A 16,472-nucleotide genomic window follows, 5' to 3' on the forward strand; every position below is an offset into this window, starting at 1 on the left:
ACAGTACATAAAATATTATAGATCTTAATGTCATGTAACAGTTAGTTACATTATAAGGTCTGTATTGTGCTTTGAATTTCATGACACAACAGAGTAAAATATACAGCATTTAAAGGATAATCATTTGAATTTATTTATTGCAAATCAAATGTGCTTCCATGTCAAAATTAATCAGCGTTCAATAAAACATCATAAAACAATCCACCCATTCAAATTCCAGAGCTGCTGACCCTACCCAGTACAGGATCTCAGCAAAACAATGTGTTATAAAGTATATCACAAAAAGTAAAAACACCATACTATATATAATCAACTCAAAATACAACAAAAGGATTTTATATCCAAATAATAAAATGTAAATTATTGAAGTTACACTGAAAATCTGAATAGTGTAATTTTTATACAGTTGTCAAACATGAGAATTATTGCAGATGTAAAATTATGTAAACATTTGGAAAGTCTGTGCCTTAAGGAAAAGTGCAAAAATCTAAGTAAGATGAATACAATGTACAACAAATTGTACGTTGATATCATTCTCAAATATTTCCTTATTTAAAAAACGTTAATAAACAATGGTTAACTGCAAGGCTAATATCCACCAAAATATAACAGTGCCAGAAGCCTTAGTGTAAGTAGATTACATCAAACAGTAACAGCAGGAACAATATGAGGTCAGATGACAAGACATTTCACAAAAATTCATATTATGCAATAAGAATATGTTACCAAAAGTACAAATCCCTTATTAAACATGGGACATAAATGTTCAAAATCCTTGTCAAAAATATAACCATAAGTTTAAGTATAAACATAAAACTTAAAAGCACACTAAAGTACACCAAAATGTTTTCAACTGTAACTATACTGTTCGCTATAATTATTTTGTTTGCAGCTGTGATTCTTCCACGTCCATGCTCTTAAATTTTTTTTTTAAATGCCACACCGTAGGTAAAACACATATTTAACTACGCTGGGCTATGCTGGCAGCCGTGAGGTGCTCTGCTTAAGGGCCAACAGACTGTTCCTGGGCAGAATTGCAGAAGTGAACGTTCACGTCAAAGAAGAGCAGCTGGCTGCAGACACAAAAACACGGGGGGCCCCATGAGCAGATTTCAAAAGAAAACAAAAACAGAATTTATCTCCAGGCAGACAATGGCATAGAAATTAAACATGAGGTTCACAAATTCTACATCAGTAGTCGGAGTGAAGGCAAAATAGCTGATTTTGTCCCTGCAGGTGCTGAAAAGTGATTTCAAAGTCGTTTTGCACCCTGGAATCCCAATAAAAAGCCCTAAAGCAATCATTTTTACTGGCACAAAGACAACCTCAGATTCTTTAACTCCATTTTCTTCTTGCCATGGTGATAAATACACCATCTACGTAATGTATGCCCCCTCACCACAATTACCTTGCCATGACTTACAACACTTTAATCTGTTTTCATAAATAATATCCCTGTATAAATTCATGGATGTGTCACATCCTGAAAAAACAATAAGCCTTCCAATATTTTATGTGAGGCAAAAATTATCTCAGACAATCTGAACAAAGAATACGAAAAAGCCGGCAATGTTTTTTTGGACATATGAACTTGAGAAAGGATAAAGGTGACAGGAAATATCCATCCACCTAAATGAAAGGGATTTTCATAAAATAATCATGACAAATGCAAGTCATATGATGACAAAGAGAATGGATATTAAATCATTATCAATATATATTCTTTCAATTCCCCAAAAGCTCACTGAGAATTAAAGAAAACCCAAAAATTTAATTAAAAACCCAGAACACTTTGCTCTGACATCTCCAAATCCATTTAAGTAATAAACAAAAATGACAGCAGGTCAAAGTGAGCTTCCCCGTTATCCCTGGGAGCAAATTCCCTGTCAGGATAAAGAGAAAAATGATACGTTTAACACACAAAAACGCCAACTCTGATTCTTTTCACCTTGATTTCTAAACCCTTTCCACATCCTTAAAGGTTCAGTGAGTTTGTGACATCCAGCACCAAGTCATTATCATCCTGGCACTCCACCGGGTCGATGGTGGCCTCCAAGGCCTTAGCAGAGTTCCGGTGGGCCTCCATGAATTTCTGCAGGTACTTGGAGGTGTAGAGCCAATGGTGCTTCAGCACGTCCTCCAGCTCGAAGCTCTTCGACTGCCGCGCATTCATCTTGCGGAAACGGCGGAAAAGCTTGTTGCCCGACTCGTTTCCCTCGCTGGCCCAGGCCCCGATGGAGCCATCTCGCTCTATGATTTCAGGCACGTGGGCAAGGGTCTTGTGAAGGTAGTTAGTGATCTTGCCGTCATAGCGATATTTGAAGGTGGTGGACAGGAGCTCTGCGAAGCGCTGGGAGTTGAAGCTGTACCGGCAGACCTGGTCAGGGCACTCTTTGGCCGGGCAGCTGGCCCGCCAGACCGGCTTCATCTGTAGGTAAAGCTCCATGACCTCCTTCAGAGCCTCCCTCCTGGCTTCCGAGGGTACCAGCTCACACACAGCTTCCACCGCCTCCCGGGTCATGAGCCGACGGGCGTAGTTGCCATTCATCCGCATGACAGGTTTCACCTTCAGCTTCTTTCTCAACTGTTTGTCCAGAGCTGACCTCCAGCTTCTCCTCTCTTCCCGACTAGGGTTGCCCTTCAGATAGACCTCACCGATTTCATCTTGGAAGATTTTATAGAATTCGGTGGCATTGCCGATGTCGCAGTGCAGGGCATCCAGGGTTGGTTGGGTCTCCATGAAAGGCTTAGCTGAGACGCCCTTGACCCGATCCCGAAGCTCCTCCACAGACTCTGAGAAGGGGTTGGTCCGCCAGATTTCATAGCGCTCTAGGTTCTCTTCGTGGCTCCTTGTAATAGTGTGCAGAACCATGTTCTTGGACGCCTCCATCCTAGTGGAATCACACATGGTGCAGATGTACGTGGACCCAGAAGCCTCAAGGCCCTCCATCTCTCTCACCATCTTCTCATCGTAGCCTGTGCCCCGGAACTGGAACCGGAAGAAGCGAGGAAGCCCTCCAACGGACAGGATGAGCCGACTCTCCCTCATGGCATTTCGCTCAGCCACCACAGGCTCCAGCACAGCAGTGAGGGTCTCATGGTCTGACTCGTCTACAAACATAAGACAGAGTGGCTTGCAGGACAGCTCCGAATTCGGCTTTAATTCCTGAAAGATGGTGATCGCTTCCTGACGTCCCTCTACCTGGACAGAGATTGACATCACTGTGAAGGAGAATCGCACAGCCTTTTCAGGTACGCAAGGTCCACCCCCGTGTTTCTCGCTGACATCCCCCATGCCGTCACATGACTCCTTCACCACCACCTTGAACCCTCCCGTGCATTCTGAGTCCTCAAGGCCATGTTCCTTCAGCCCTTCCATAATGTCCTCTTCCAGGTCCTTCAGGGCTGCCACCAGGGCGGCGTCATAGCGGAATCGGCGTGCAATGGTGTCCACCGGTGCATCATCCACGGAGGCTGCCCATCCGGCCACCCCATCAATGATTCCCACATTGCAGGCACTAGACACATTCTTCAGCGCCGGCTGCCACTCAAACTGATGGAATCCGGGAAGGAGCTCCTTCTCCACACTACGCAGAGTGTGCAGGGGCTGGAAGATCTGGCGCCCACTGGTGGCCTTCACCGTGCGGTACATTTTGTGGTACTGGCTGCAGCTCAGGAAGGTGTTGACCCTTATTGCCAGACACACTGCAGGATGCAGGCCAAATCCCCTACCTAAAGACACAGGGCAAAAGGGAAATTAGTTTCAAAAACATGCAGCATTTTTAACAGCGGTGATCATTAGAGGCTGATGATGATGTGCTGTCCAGCCCTTTTATCAAACAAGCACTCGTTACACAAAAGAATGACAATGGCAAATATTTCGTAATGAGGTAGCACATTTCTAGTGATTATTACTGTCACAATAGGACAGGAGGTTGGAGTGGTGGAACTGGCAGAGTAGGGGTCTCTTGGCTGATGATGAAAACAGATGCCAGATGGCACTGGTTTCCCAGGGGACAAAAGCATGCTGCTGGTGTCATTTAATGTCATACAACGCCTGGCCCTCTTGATACTGCAGAGGTCCTGTCTAGATCTAAACAGGCTCTTAATGAGAGTATCGTTTTATGAGCGAGGATCTATAAACCCCCTGGCTTGCTAGTCTGTCCTGACAGACAGGAAAATGACTACAAATGCAAGCAAATCATGTGTTCTTTACCTGAGACTACCACTGTGCATTGTTAGGGTGAAAACGTATGTTTTTGGACACATACAGTAGTGCTTTCCAAAGTAAGAATGTAGAACCACCTGGGGCTCAGCCTGGGGGAGATACACGTCAAAGCGGAGAACCGGTAAACCATACCCTGCATCATGGCCTCTAGCTCGTCGGCCTGCCTGTGCTCATTTCCAGCCCGGAGCGCAAGCAGGAAGAGCGTCAGGCACACGGACTTGATGTCTCCACCTTCCTCCTTCTCAGCAAACGTCTTCACCTGGTTCTTCAGGTCCCTCAGCCGGTGCTTCTGAGCCCGGCGGGTCAGCGAGAGCAGGTGCTGCCTGGGCCTGCCGCCTTTGTTGATGGGCATGTAGCCATTGCTGTAGGCCTGCCACTGTCGTTTCCTGGCCTGGTCTTCTTCCTCCTTCTCCTCCTGGTGACTTGAGCAGTGGGTCCCAAAGGACCCCAGCGGAACGGGGTCCCCACAACCTTCCTTGGGGCAGCATAGTGGGACGGAGTTCAAGATGCCCAGAAAGGCCTTAGTGGGGCTCACCAGGTCAAAGGGGGAGCAGGGGAGGCCGCAAGCCGGGCAGTGCTGACCTACGGCACGGCTGTACTGCTGGATGCAGGTTCGACAGAAGAGGTGTTTGCACGGTGACTGCAGAGGCTCGGCCAGGAGGTGGTCACACACCTGGCACGTCACAGCACGGACAAAGTCAATAGGAAAGTCTTCACGGAGCCGGTCTGCCCCAAGGTGGACGTTCTTGCAACGGGTGACGTTACGGACCCACAGAGCCTTCTGAAGGTTGGGCCTGGGCCAGGCATTGCTGCTGGGCCCCTGGTCCGCCGCTCTCCACGGCCGGCCATTGTCTACCAGGCTGTGGGTGTGGAGGTCGCTTTTGAGCCGCTTGGCCCTGGGTAGGTGGTGGAGGGCTCCCCGGGACGGCTGACAGCGCTTCCGCCCCTTCCGCTGCAGCGACGGCTTTCTGGGAAAGCAGACATGGCAGAGGGCCGAGTGCGGCGTCCACTGGGCGAGCTGGGTCCCCGAGAAGCAGCAGAAGCCCCCCCCCCTCATGGCGGCCTTCCAGCAGCGGTGACAGAAGGAGGGCGGGTGCACCGTCTCCATGTCCCCCGCCACGTCCACCTTGAAGACCTTCAGGATGACTTCAGGCCAGCCCTTGGCTTTGCAGCCCATCCTGCGGAGCGAGATCCTGCTGCTCTCGTCCAGCTCTCCCTGGACCTCCCGCTCTGGGCCGCCTTTCACTCTGTGCAGCGCTGTGCCACACAGGCGGCACAGGGTCCTGCCAGCCAAACACATACTCAATTATACCAAGAGCTACCCGGCCAGAACAGGATTTCAAATAATCAAATTCATAGCTTAACATAAAATTATTTGTTGATTACTTATTAATGAGTAAAGCAAGTGCATTCATGATAAATTATAATTTCTGCGATATTGCCATTTTAAATGCCCATAGAGAAATTTTTTCAGTAGCAATATTGAAGCATGTAAGAATAAACCATTTATTATCATTATCTTAATAATGCCATAATGACTGCCGGTGTTGTTATTATTACTTGTCGTACCTCAGGTGGTTCATGTGGGTGTCAATCTCTTGCAGCTTGCGATCCACGCGGAGCCCCACGCTCTCCAGGCTCTCCTTGGTTTTCCCCCCCAGACAGAGGCGCATCACACTCCCGGGGGTCCCCGGGCTCACCCCCGCACCCTCCTCCACAGCCACCTCTGGGGGTGTTGAGGTGCAGGCTTCCGGTGGCCCCCTTTGCGGCTGCTCTCCGACTGGCTGAGAGTCTCCCGGCAGGGGGGCTTTCTCCATGGACTTGACGCGGAAGAGCTTGAACTTCCAGTCAGAGAATCTGGAGTAGGGATGGTGCAACTCCAGTGGGACGGAGCGCCAGGGGGTTTCCGAGTGCCCGGACCCGTCCTCCATGATGTCAGGGTCACCTGGCATCCTTTCGGGGATACAAGACAGGCATTTAGGCGCATGAGTTAAAAGCCACCTCAGCCTTGTAGAGCACTCCATCAGATGCAGAGACATGGACAACTCTATCGCTTGACCTCGAAAAAGGTGTTGCGCAGATTTATTTCAGTGTCATGAAGCAGTCCTGCCAAATTCACCTGATTCCCAGCTCAACAGAAGCTGGTTAGCCGTGACCCATAAAACTGCCAGGTTCAGCCGCTGGCATTTAAACCTGCTGTAAAATTCATGAGTTAAGATTCTGGGATTGATCCCTGTCCTTCGCTTCAGGATTCCCCTCTGCTGGCCGGCAAAGCCCCGGGGAAGAAACACCTTCTTTTTCTACAGACAAAGCTTGTTGGGTAAATGGGTACATTTGCTGAGCTCGCCTCAGGTGGGCCTATGCAGCAGAAGCATTGCTGGAAAACCTAGCATGTTAACTGGGCTTAAATGAGGACCATTTACATAATCCCTCTGAATATAAGTGGTAAAAAGGTCAGTGTTCTACTTGAAGAATGTTATATGTAATCTTTGACACTTTAACACTGGCCAATCAGCAGTCACGTTACAATTGGAGTTCCCAACCTTCTGATGACAGCAGACCGGCGACAAATTTAAACTTAAAATTTTAATGCTTGTCAACCTGGATGGTGGGGTAGAATGGTGAATCGATTGGACGATTTTTCAGATGCTATCAAAATGCACAAATGTCTGAGGTTATAAAAAAGGCATGGCGTGAAAATATATCGGTTATTATCGGGAATTTACCAAGCCCTCTCCCAAACCCCCAGCGTTCTGAGTGCCAGTGAACGACTTGCCACTGAACTGGGAACTTCTACGTTAGATCTTTTAGAGCCCTTAGTAGTATCATTCAGCAAACCAGGTTAATCATTCATTCAGTCAATTCCTAAACCTGCTAATCAACAGATTATCTGACTTACCGCGATCCTCCTGTAAGAGACACATGATGGCATGCTTGTCCTCGGATATGCTATCCTCTCCCTTAGTGTCTGTGCCCGTCTCCCAAATGCCTCACCCCTCTGTCATCTCAATAACAAAAAACAGCTGAGCCGGCTCAGCCCGGGCGTGTCGATTGGCCCCTTACCTTGTTTATGTTTCTCAGCTGGCGTTTGGTCCCTTGGGGTCCTTCGCAGGCAGGCAGCTGGCCGTCCTTTTGCCTGTCTGTTTTCCCAGCTTGTTCTCTAATGGCTCTGTTGCTCTGCAGGATGGTGTCTCTCTGGGGGGGACCATTTCCCCCCCAGCATTTATACCTCCTGACAGAGTCCCCTAACAGTCAGGCCCTGCCACCTGATCTCCCGGCTGGAGATGGGGAGGGCAGATAAGCCCCCCAAAGCCTCCCCCAACACACAAACTCTGCTCTACTTTCCCATGCAGCCTCACCTCAAACAGGTGGCCCACCCATACAGAAGAGACAGATCAACGACTGTTTTAGAGGTGACACCATTACCATGAAGCGACCAGGAGCAGAGAGAGGGCTACGGTTAAGAGAGGCCACCTTCAGCACACACTAAGAGTGTGAATATTGCAAAAGAGTCAGATGTCTCACTTACTAAATGACATCAACAGAGTTGAAAGATGGCTTGAAATATTTGATCTGGGGAAGATGTTCTACTTTATTCCATCACCAGTTACGTTTTCCTCCTGCACACAACACACGGGTTATAATTAAGGAGTATTCTCTGATATAACATTATATTCCAGACGGGTCATTTGTTTATGGCCCCGATGTCTACAGAATTAATGTGACCCCCCCCCAATAGTGATCGCTGCTGCTGCTTCGCTTTTGTGACCCCAGAATACACTCAGAGGCAGCACGCCCTCATTATGCCATTTCTCCAAGTTTTAGTAACGAGCAGGCAACTAATTAATTACAATTAGAGCCTTAAACTCGTTTTGAAGCGAAGCAGCAAATTAACGCGCTCTTTAGCATCAGAGCACATTATTCAGCGCCCGGCCTTGCAGCCGTTACACCATTCGCTCTTCGGAATCGTTCTTTTTTATTTTTCTATAAATCAACGATGATGAGGTACACCTTGATGGGGAGCTTGTACTCCCACGTGTGTCATCTTCAGCCAGTAACAGCTTTGCACTTGCATAGGAGAGAGTGAGACCCATGGGGGATTCGGCCTGAGGGACACCGGGAAGGGAGGACTGTACTTATGTTCTTGTAGCACTTGTGGGACGCAGCACATTTTTCGTACGTCAACGGCTTTATTGTACACGAGGTGGGGGGGGGGGGGGGAGGGGGCTAGGAGTTAGTGGTTCCTCAGAGAGTAACTGCACATTTCTGGCCTGTGATCCCAGGGATTTTATAATTGTTTGGATGCTTGTGCACACAGGGAACAGCAGGCACTGCCGGTCCATTAAGCATTCAAGCAGCAGGGAACACTGGAGGCAGTGGCCTTGAGGGTTGGGGTGGGCTGGGGGGCGGACTGGGAAACGCAGATGTCCATCTGCCTGAAAAACAAATGCCGACCCAAGGGGCCCCTTTCCTCGGCCCCCGCCGGTGGCCTTGTTATTGGTGAAATCGACGGCGGTTTGCTTTACGGCAAGAGCGGTGCCATCTGGAGCGTGCACGGGCGTCTGCAACGGGGGCTGGAAGCCAGAGCCGGTCAGACGGGCGCCGGCACCTGTCGCCTGGCCAGGGAGCGGCTCCTCTGTCTGTTGCGCTCCCCGCAATACGGGGCCTCCGCGGAGAAACGATGCGGCTGAAGGGAAAACGGCAAGGAGGCACAGAACCTAGAGAAATATCCTTAACTAGGGAGGGGGCCTCAGGGTTGGGGCTGAAACGGGCCAGCGAGAGGTGGAATCTCGTAGTAAATGGATCGGTTGTTCGGTCAAGATGCTTAACCTGAATTCTGGAAGTGTAGATTTGTAGGACATCCAGGGCCGAATCTAAACATAATCAAATTAGGCCACTACTGAGGGTCCAACCAGCAGAAGGGAACCCAACCAGCAGAAGGGAACCCAACTGGCAAAAAGGGGGTCCAACCAGAAGAAGGGAGCCCAACCAGCAGAAGGGGTCCAACCAGAAAAAGGGGACCCAACTGGCAAGAGGGGTTCCAACCAGAAGAAGGGAGCCCAACCAGCAGAAGGGGTCCAACCAGAATAAGGGGACCCAACTGGCAGACGGAGGTCCAACCAGAAGGAGGGGACCCAACCGACAGAAGGGGGTCCAACCTGATGGGTGAAATTCAATTCAACTCAACTCAATTCAATTTATTTTTATATTGTGCCTTTCACAACAGAGTTGCCCCAATGTGTTTTACATGGGTGTGTTGTGATGCATGACATCATTAAGAGAGAGTAACACAGAACAGGGAAAAGAAGACAAGGAAATTAAATAAAGAAAGCCAGATGACAACAGACGAGAGGAAATATATCAAGCCCCCTTCCTGCCAGAGTTGGGCGCAACCTATTGAGGGGGCCCCCCCTCCCTGATTCGCTTGCCTAGGGCCACTGAAAAAGTGGAGCCGGCCCTAAGGACAACATCCTCTGAATTACTAATGAAATGTGAAGAATCTTTCAGGGGAGTGGAGATTGCTGTAGTGGGATCTCAAGCACACCCACATGGCCACTCAAGCCACAAGCTGCTGTTGGCTTTGCTTATTATTCAGGGTTGAGCTATAAGAGCATCAGTTTCCATCCTGCAGCTCCCTTAACTGCTCAGCCTACGGTACCATGTCCTGGGGCTAGCTCCACCAGCACGCCCTTCATGTGAATCTATCCATATTACCTCCATCCACCGATCCTGGTCAGGGTCAAAGAAGGACCTAGAGCTGACCCCAGACAGCTCAATTCACTAGTTCATCACAGGATACAATTAGACACACCAGATGAAATTTTAGAAATACCAGTTAACCAACAGCACATATCGAGTTTACCAGAAACCCCAAGGAAACCCACACAACAGCAGGGCTACATCCCAAAACTCTAATTTGCACCACCCTCCCTCGCCACCTTTCCTTCACCCAGAAAGTTTTCAGAATTCCAGATGTTGAAGTGTCCCAATACCTTAGTGAACGAGTCATTGAGGGGCAATTTTCACTCAAATCACCCCTTTGCCGCGGGCTCTATTCAAGAGTACGCTTTGGGGAAAAGAAGTTCACCTTTGGTAACACCTACAGTACACATGACATGACATAAAAGTTTCTACTTCAGTGATGACTTCATACATACAGACTTCATACATATGTACAGACAGAGCATGGTAAGTCATCAAGGATGCAAGAGTGTCCCAATACCGCTTTTTGTGCATGCTACCTTGCTCACTAACTCAGTCATTCCTTCCCTCATCATCTTCATGAACTTTCAACTTTAGCCAGCGAGTCTTTGAGGGAAGGGAGCAAGGGAACAGTTGAAAAAACAGTTCTGGGACATAGCCATTGGGAAGCAGACATCACACACAGGGGTGAGGGCGGAATTTAAATTCTCGACCCTCAAGGCCCGAGGCAATAGCTCTACCTACTGAGCCACCACACCACCCCTTTGTGTGAATTCCTTCAACAAATGAAGTGTAAAAATAAAGAAACTGTCAAAGCAGCATAAAGTGTCCCACAGGTACCTACACACGGCATGCATCAGAATAAAGGAGATCCTGCAGCCTCTTGTCAACGATGCAACTCAGCCTGCTGTGCACCTGCTCCTCGCCAGCCTCTGATGTGCCGGGGCCCTACGTGGCGCACTGTTACTGAACCCCGAGTGGGCACTCCGCTGGCCCAGGGCACAGCTACCCCTGAGGCCGCCCCCCCCCAGCACATGGCTAAATTGTCCCTTTCATTCCCTGGCCAAGCCCTCTTCTTCCTGGATGTCCAACTGTGCACGCAGATTTCCTGCCTTCTCTCCCTCCACCCAGCATGTTAAGTATTAAATAACCATTGAATTGACAATGGGTCTTCCGTTTGCTCCCCCAACCCCTCCATCCTTCTCCCTAGTGGGGGGTGACGAGGAAGCAAGTATGACTGCGCCACTGCTGACAGAGTGTGATGCACCAGCGAGCTCGGGGGTTTTCCCATTTGTGGCCGGGCCGCCGGCCAGTATCACCTGAAATGGGCTCCAAACCGCGACAAGCAACCAAGAAGCTGGTCTTTCAGAACCACCTCAGCCTCACCGTCACAATCCTCCTTAAATACCACCTGAACTATGTGCTTCAGTTTACTTCACCGAACTGGGTGTTTTCAGTCCATCTTTTAACCAGTTACCCTAGTCAGGGTCGCAAGGTCAGTATTACCTTGAGATAACCTTCAATGGAGTTTTGCAGGCCCACAAATTACTATTTTTTATCATCTCACAATAATCCCCGCACAATATGAACTATACAGACTATCGTACCCTGGCCTAACCACTCCCCTGCAAGACATGATGATCCCTGCATAATATGGACTGAATATTATAGGACACAGGAAAGATGATGTAACAAGAAATAGAACATTCCCCTGGAAATTGAAATCACATCTGTAGTTCCACAGAAATGTAATCGTCCCCTTTGCTGTCCCCGTGTCACCAAGGTGGGCCTGAAAAGGGGCATTTCGCTTGGCGGGAAGCTGCAGGCGAGGCCAGTCTGTGCGCTGAGCGGCTCCTCCAGATGGATGCCGCTTTTTCAGAGTAAACCAAACGAAATTAAATCATAAGCCAGTCTCAGGACCACAGGAGGAATGGGGAATAAAAGGCGTGTGCCTTTAATCAAAATAACTGTGCGCTTTAATTCTTCGTTAATTAAATCGCGGTTTCCGGAATGTGGCGCGGGGCCGACCAGGCCCGGAGGTTTCAGTCTCCAGCATGTGTGAAGGCATCTCTCATTTCTGCTGGATTTTTTTCTTTTTATTTAATTATATTTTATTTATTTTATTTATATTTTTATTTAACCAAGGCCCTGTGACGGCCGCCTGGCATCCCATCCAGGACACAACCTGCCTCGCCTCCTGTGCTACGTGGGATGCACGGCCCGCTCACCCAGGCCCTGTGCTGGATACCTGGTCATGGAAGACAGATGGACGTCTAAATGTAACATTTATGCTGCATCTATTTCATCTAGCAGACACTTTTGTCCAAAGCGACATACAAGTAAAGCAAATACCACATTACAACCATACTACTGTCATGGAGTAGGGCATGAGTACAGCCAGGCTGATGCCCAGGTACAAGGGTAAGCAGTATCAGAGCAGGAATCACGCAACAACTTTCATCAAAGCACCACCAAATGCACACAAATGGGTCCCTGTCCTGTACCTTACGTGACAGATCCTCATATTAACCAGCCTCGTGAGTGTTAGGGCAGGCCAATTAAGATAGCAGGCAAAGCGAGTCACAAAAATACAAGGCTGGTTATATCTGTTAGTGTTTTTTCGTTTAGAAAGTAAGGCCATATCTTTCAGGTGACTAAGGTTGAGGAGGAAATGACCGTTCCAATTTCTGAGGGAAGGGAGATGTGATATTTCACTTTCTCCATCAAACCATCCTTTCCTCCCAGCAGTCGGTAACGTTCCCCCATCTTGACTTCTAAAGGGTGAGCCGGTCCTCCCACACACGTCTAATCACTGGAAATAGCAGGACGGGGCCTTCCAGGCGCAGTGATATTATAGCTCAGACAGAGGGCAGCGGCTCGTCTGTTGCCAAGCTGACTCTGATCCGGTTCAGAGTGACTGATCTTCAAATCTGCAGCTCAATTACGTGCCAGGAGTGAGGAAGCTTTCATGTCGCGTCCAGCCGTGGCCGGCCTCAAAGGACCCAGGAAATACCGTCTGCTGCCAGACAGCGAGCATCAAACTAGGGCTGACCTCAGACAAGCCCGTAGGAAAGTGCCATACTTCACAAAAAATGTACGTTAACTTATATGTATTTAACTTTTTGTTTAATAATCGGTACATGTCCCCGCTGCGGTAATGTTGTGAGACAAGGGAAAACGGGCAAACAAACCACAGATGCACTTGTTGCCGTGGCAGCGGAGTGGATGGATACGAATTAGTCCTCGAGGGGATCAGAGGGGATGGCCAGCAGCACGGTGTAGCAGATCGGTCAAACATGCACCCACACGTCAGCAGGGAAACTGCACGTCGGTGCCAGAAATCGCACACGTGCGTGTGAGGATCCAACTTAAGGGGATGGGGGCTTAATGGGCTGCCAGTGTGCACCCCCTGCACCCCCACCACCTAAAAACTATCATTATTTGCTTTTTCCCACGGACAGCACCATTCTCCAGAGCTACTACTGACATAAGGTACTATTCGGAGAAAGCAATGAGCAGTTAGAGACACATACAGGCTAACAGATCGACTGCGATAACACCGTACATCCCATAATAATGATGGAAATGGCCCTGCTCTCCTCTTCCCCCCTTTCTCTCTCTTGTACCTTCTGCTTGTTCAGTTCCAAAGGGAGCGAATCACTCTGATGGAAGGTGGCTTTTCGTTCTATCCCGACTGATGGACCCGCTCCGTCAGTGAAAAAAATCCTGTTGGGTCTTCTGGAGCATGGTGAGGGTGGGGCTCTCGACTGGCAGGGCTGTGCATGGGGACAACTGCAAGGGAACAACTCCACGGGGGTGACTGCACAGGGACTACTGCACAGTGACGGCTGCACAGGGACTACTGCACAGTGACGGCTGCACAGTGTCGAGTACATCGGGATGACTGCACAATGACGGCTGCACAGGGACGACTGCACAGGGACGACTGCATGGTGATGGCTGCACAAGGACGACTGCATCACCACAACTGCACAGTGATGGCTGCACAGCGACGACTGCACAGGAATGTCTGCAAGGGGATGATTGCATGGGGATGACTGCACAGGGGAAGCTGGCAGCGTGGGGAATGTCACAAGTCCCGCAGCTGCATCAGGTACTGCGAGGATCCACATTAATTGCTGTAAAAAAAAAACCAGAGGTAGCTTACGCCGACTCAGTCCCTGGGGGTGCTCTGCTCTTGTTCCCCTGAGATGCTGCTAATGTGAACCGCATCCCTAAAGAAGCCCGACTACCTGAAATGATGTCGGGAACAATGTTAATCACGTGAATTAGACCGTGAAATATGTGCAAAGCAGCCTAATAACAACAATGTCTACAATATGGACCCTCCTGAGTCAGGTTGGATGGCTGTGCGTGTGTGTGGGGGGGGGGGGGGGGTGTGCAGGAGGCCTGACGCTCATGTACAGGCAAACAGAAGGGGGTACCGCCCCGACATCTGGTCCAGACCACATCCCTGGGTGCCGGGATAATGGCGTGAGCCGCGCCGGTGCGTGCGTGCGGGCCGGCAGCCGCGTGACACGTCCCGAGGCACGGGCACAGATGGCCAACCAGCTTGTCTGAAGCCACGGCCGTCAGCATCCAACGCTCGCGGCCGGTGCCAGGGTGCAGGCGGCGGGGCGGCGGCGCAGCCCGTTCTTTGATACGTGTGGCCAGGGCAGATGAGCGGGGCCCTGGCACGCCACGCGGATCCCAAAAAGGACACTGCTTCTGATGCTATGGTCCAATAGGTTTACCAGCTCGAGCACCGTGGCGACGTCTCCCCCGGGGGAAGGCAGCGGCAGGCGGACTACAGAGCTCTGCACAGAACCACACGTGTCCGGCCCTGCTGATAGGCTTGGCCCGGCATATAAGAGCTAGAAAACCTCCACGTAAGATGGACAGAGCAAATGCACCTTTGAAGTTTTCACCTCTCCCTCCACGAGCCAGACCTTCTGTGGGGATTGTAACTGCCCCTGATTGCCTGGACCGTTACTGCCAGCCAAGGATGGCTCGGGGGGGGTGAAACGCAATCCCTCTCCCCCCCGCCTCTCTGCCTCTGGCTTTCTCGCTCTCTAACTCTCCCACTCGCTCTCGTTCGCCCTCGCTCGCCGGGCCGGCGTCGCCCTCCAGGTGAAGGTCCCATGCTCATGCACCGGAGCCACCTCCCTCTTCAGTCGTCACGCGGCTTTAAGGGGACCCCTGCCGAACGCTGGCTCTCGTCCGCATCCTGCAAAACTGAACGTAGCCTGGCTCTGAAAGATCCGGCCGCAGCCCCGGCCGCCAGGCCCTGCCGCAGAGGAAGTTTGTATGAAGTTTCTCCTGTGAGGGGATCCTGGCAGAGCCGTAAAAACTTAGGGCTGGCCAGCTGCCCCTTTAGTCACCGGAGTGCGTTTCCGTGGTGACTGAGAGCGGAGCCCTGTTGGGTGGGGTGAGTTGGGGGGGTACCTCACACTTCTCCGAAGCAAAAGGCACTCTATATGCAAAGCAGAGTCACACAGTTGGAGAAACTCTGCTTCACCGTGACCACATTTGTAATTTAATTTCTTTGGTTACGGCCAGAGATAAAGAGCTAATAAGCTGGAGCTGTACCGGCACCATATGAAGCCACCGGTAAGATAGTTGTGAAGGCCACATTGTCTAGGAGACAGAAGGTTGTGTGGAGACACACACACACACACACACACGCAAATACAGAGGCAGCCGCAAGCACGCTGGAACATGGCAGATTCGACCTTAGATTCAGAGTCCTCCGCACGCTGTTGGTCTCCTGCACAAAAAAAGGCAATCAGCAAGGAAAGTCAGGGGAGAGCATCCATTACAAAAGGCAAAGTCATGTTTAAGATTCTGCAGGGAGACAGAAAACGCTCTCAGAGAAAGAGAGAGCGAGCAAGAGAGGGAGAGAGAGTGAAGGACAAGCGGGCATTGAATGTGTTCCTAACAGCCTCCTTTCTCCAGAAGCGGAGGCACGCTGACCACGAGCCAGAGAAAGCTCCGGACTCCCCTCCCCCCTCCCGCGAGCGGGTGGAGGACTTGTGCGGCGGGCTCAAGCGCTGCGTGGAATCGGGCTTGTGAGAGTCCGCCCCAATGCGTGATTTCAACAAGACTGCGGCAAATCACGACGTAAACAAAAAGCAGCACCAAGCGCCAAAAAGAGGGGGAGGTTTCAGGCTGTGTGTAGCATTTCTGCCCCAATGGGCCCCCTTGTTTTGCCACTGCCCCCGCCCCCTCCCGCTTCTCCCTTTCTCTGCCAAAAGTGCATCTCGATTAACTGTCCAGGGAAGCTGATGCGATGGGGAATTCCATTAATCACCTTGAGGGGGAAAAATGAGTCTTGCTTTTAATTTTCGGCACACAGGCCATTGCCAGCTTCAGCAGAAAGACACCCAGGCAGTTCCAGACAAAACAACGTCAATTGGTGACTTAAGAAATTCCTTGGCTTCTTAAATACATTTTTCAAATTGTGTTACTGCCTCCAAAAAAATCGCAGACAGATACACACAGAGCTTTCTGTCTTTGGTTAAGACCAGCTTCTTTGATTTTG

The 16,472-nt window shown here is 50.1% G+C and overlaps 1 protein-coding gene across 3 annotated transcripts; it reads right to left on the bottom strand.

Moving 5' to 3' along the window:
- Positions 1 to 213: 213 nt before the first annotated feature.
- On the bottom strand, positions 214 to 8,414 carry rag1 (recombination activating 1). Of its 3 annotated transcripts, XM_072698231.1 has the most exons (5): positions 7,292 to 8,414; positions 5,798 to 6,181; positions 4,361 to 5,511; positions 1,949 to 3,732; positions 214 to 1,073 (listed from the first exon to the last, which is right to left on the bottom strand). In XM_072698231.1, exons 2-4 carry the CDS (start codon positions 6,178 to 6,180, stop codon positions 1,976 to 1,978), a joined length of 3,291 nt encoding a protein of 1,096 aa, XP_072554332.1. In that variant the 5' UTR covers position 6,181; positions 7,292 to 8,414; the 3' UTR covers positions 214 to 1,073; positions 1,949 to 1,975. The 3 variants fall into 3 exon arrangements, with proteins under 3 accessions (XP_072554332.1, XP_023697834.1, XP_023697835.1); XM_023842066.2 differs by having other exon boundaries at positions 214 to 3,732; XM_023842067.2 differs by lacking the exon at positions 7,292 to 8,414 and adding an exon at positions 7,128 to 7,205 and having other exon boundaries at positions 214 to 3,732.
- Positions 8,415 to 16,472: the final 8,058 nt, after the last annotated feature.

Source organism: Paramormyrops kingsleyae, chromosome 13 (genome assembly GCF_048594095.1).
Source record: "Paramormyrops kingsleyae isolate MSU_618 chromosome 13, PKINGS_0.4, whole genome shotgun sequence".
NCBI lineage: Eukaryota > Metazoa > Chordata > Actinopteri > Osteoglossiformes > Mormyridae > Paramormyrops > Paramormyrops kingsleyae.

Coding starts and splice junctions, on each gene's coding strand:
- rag1 (XM_072698231.1), bottom strand. CDS start 6,180: ATGCCAGGTGACCCTGACATCATGGAGGACGGGTCCGGGCACTCGGAA. Junction 5,512..5,797: donor ACCCACATGAACCACCTGAG/GTACGACAAGTA, acceptor TTTGGCTGGCAG/GACCCTGTGCCGCCTGTGTG. Junction 3,733..4,360: donor GCTAGAGGCCATGATGCAGG/GTATGGTTTACC, acceptor CTGTGTCTTTAG/GTAGGGGATTTGGCCTGCAT.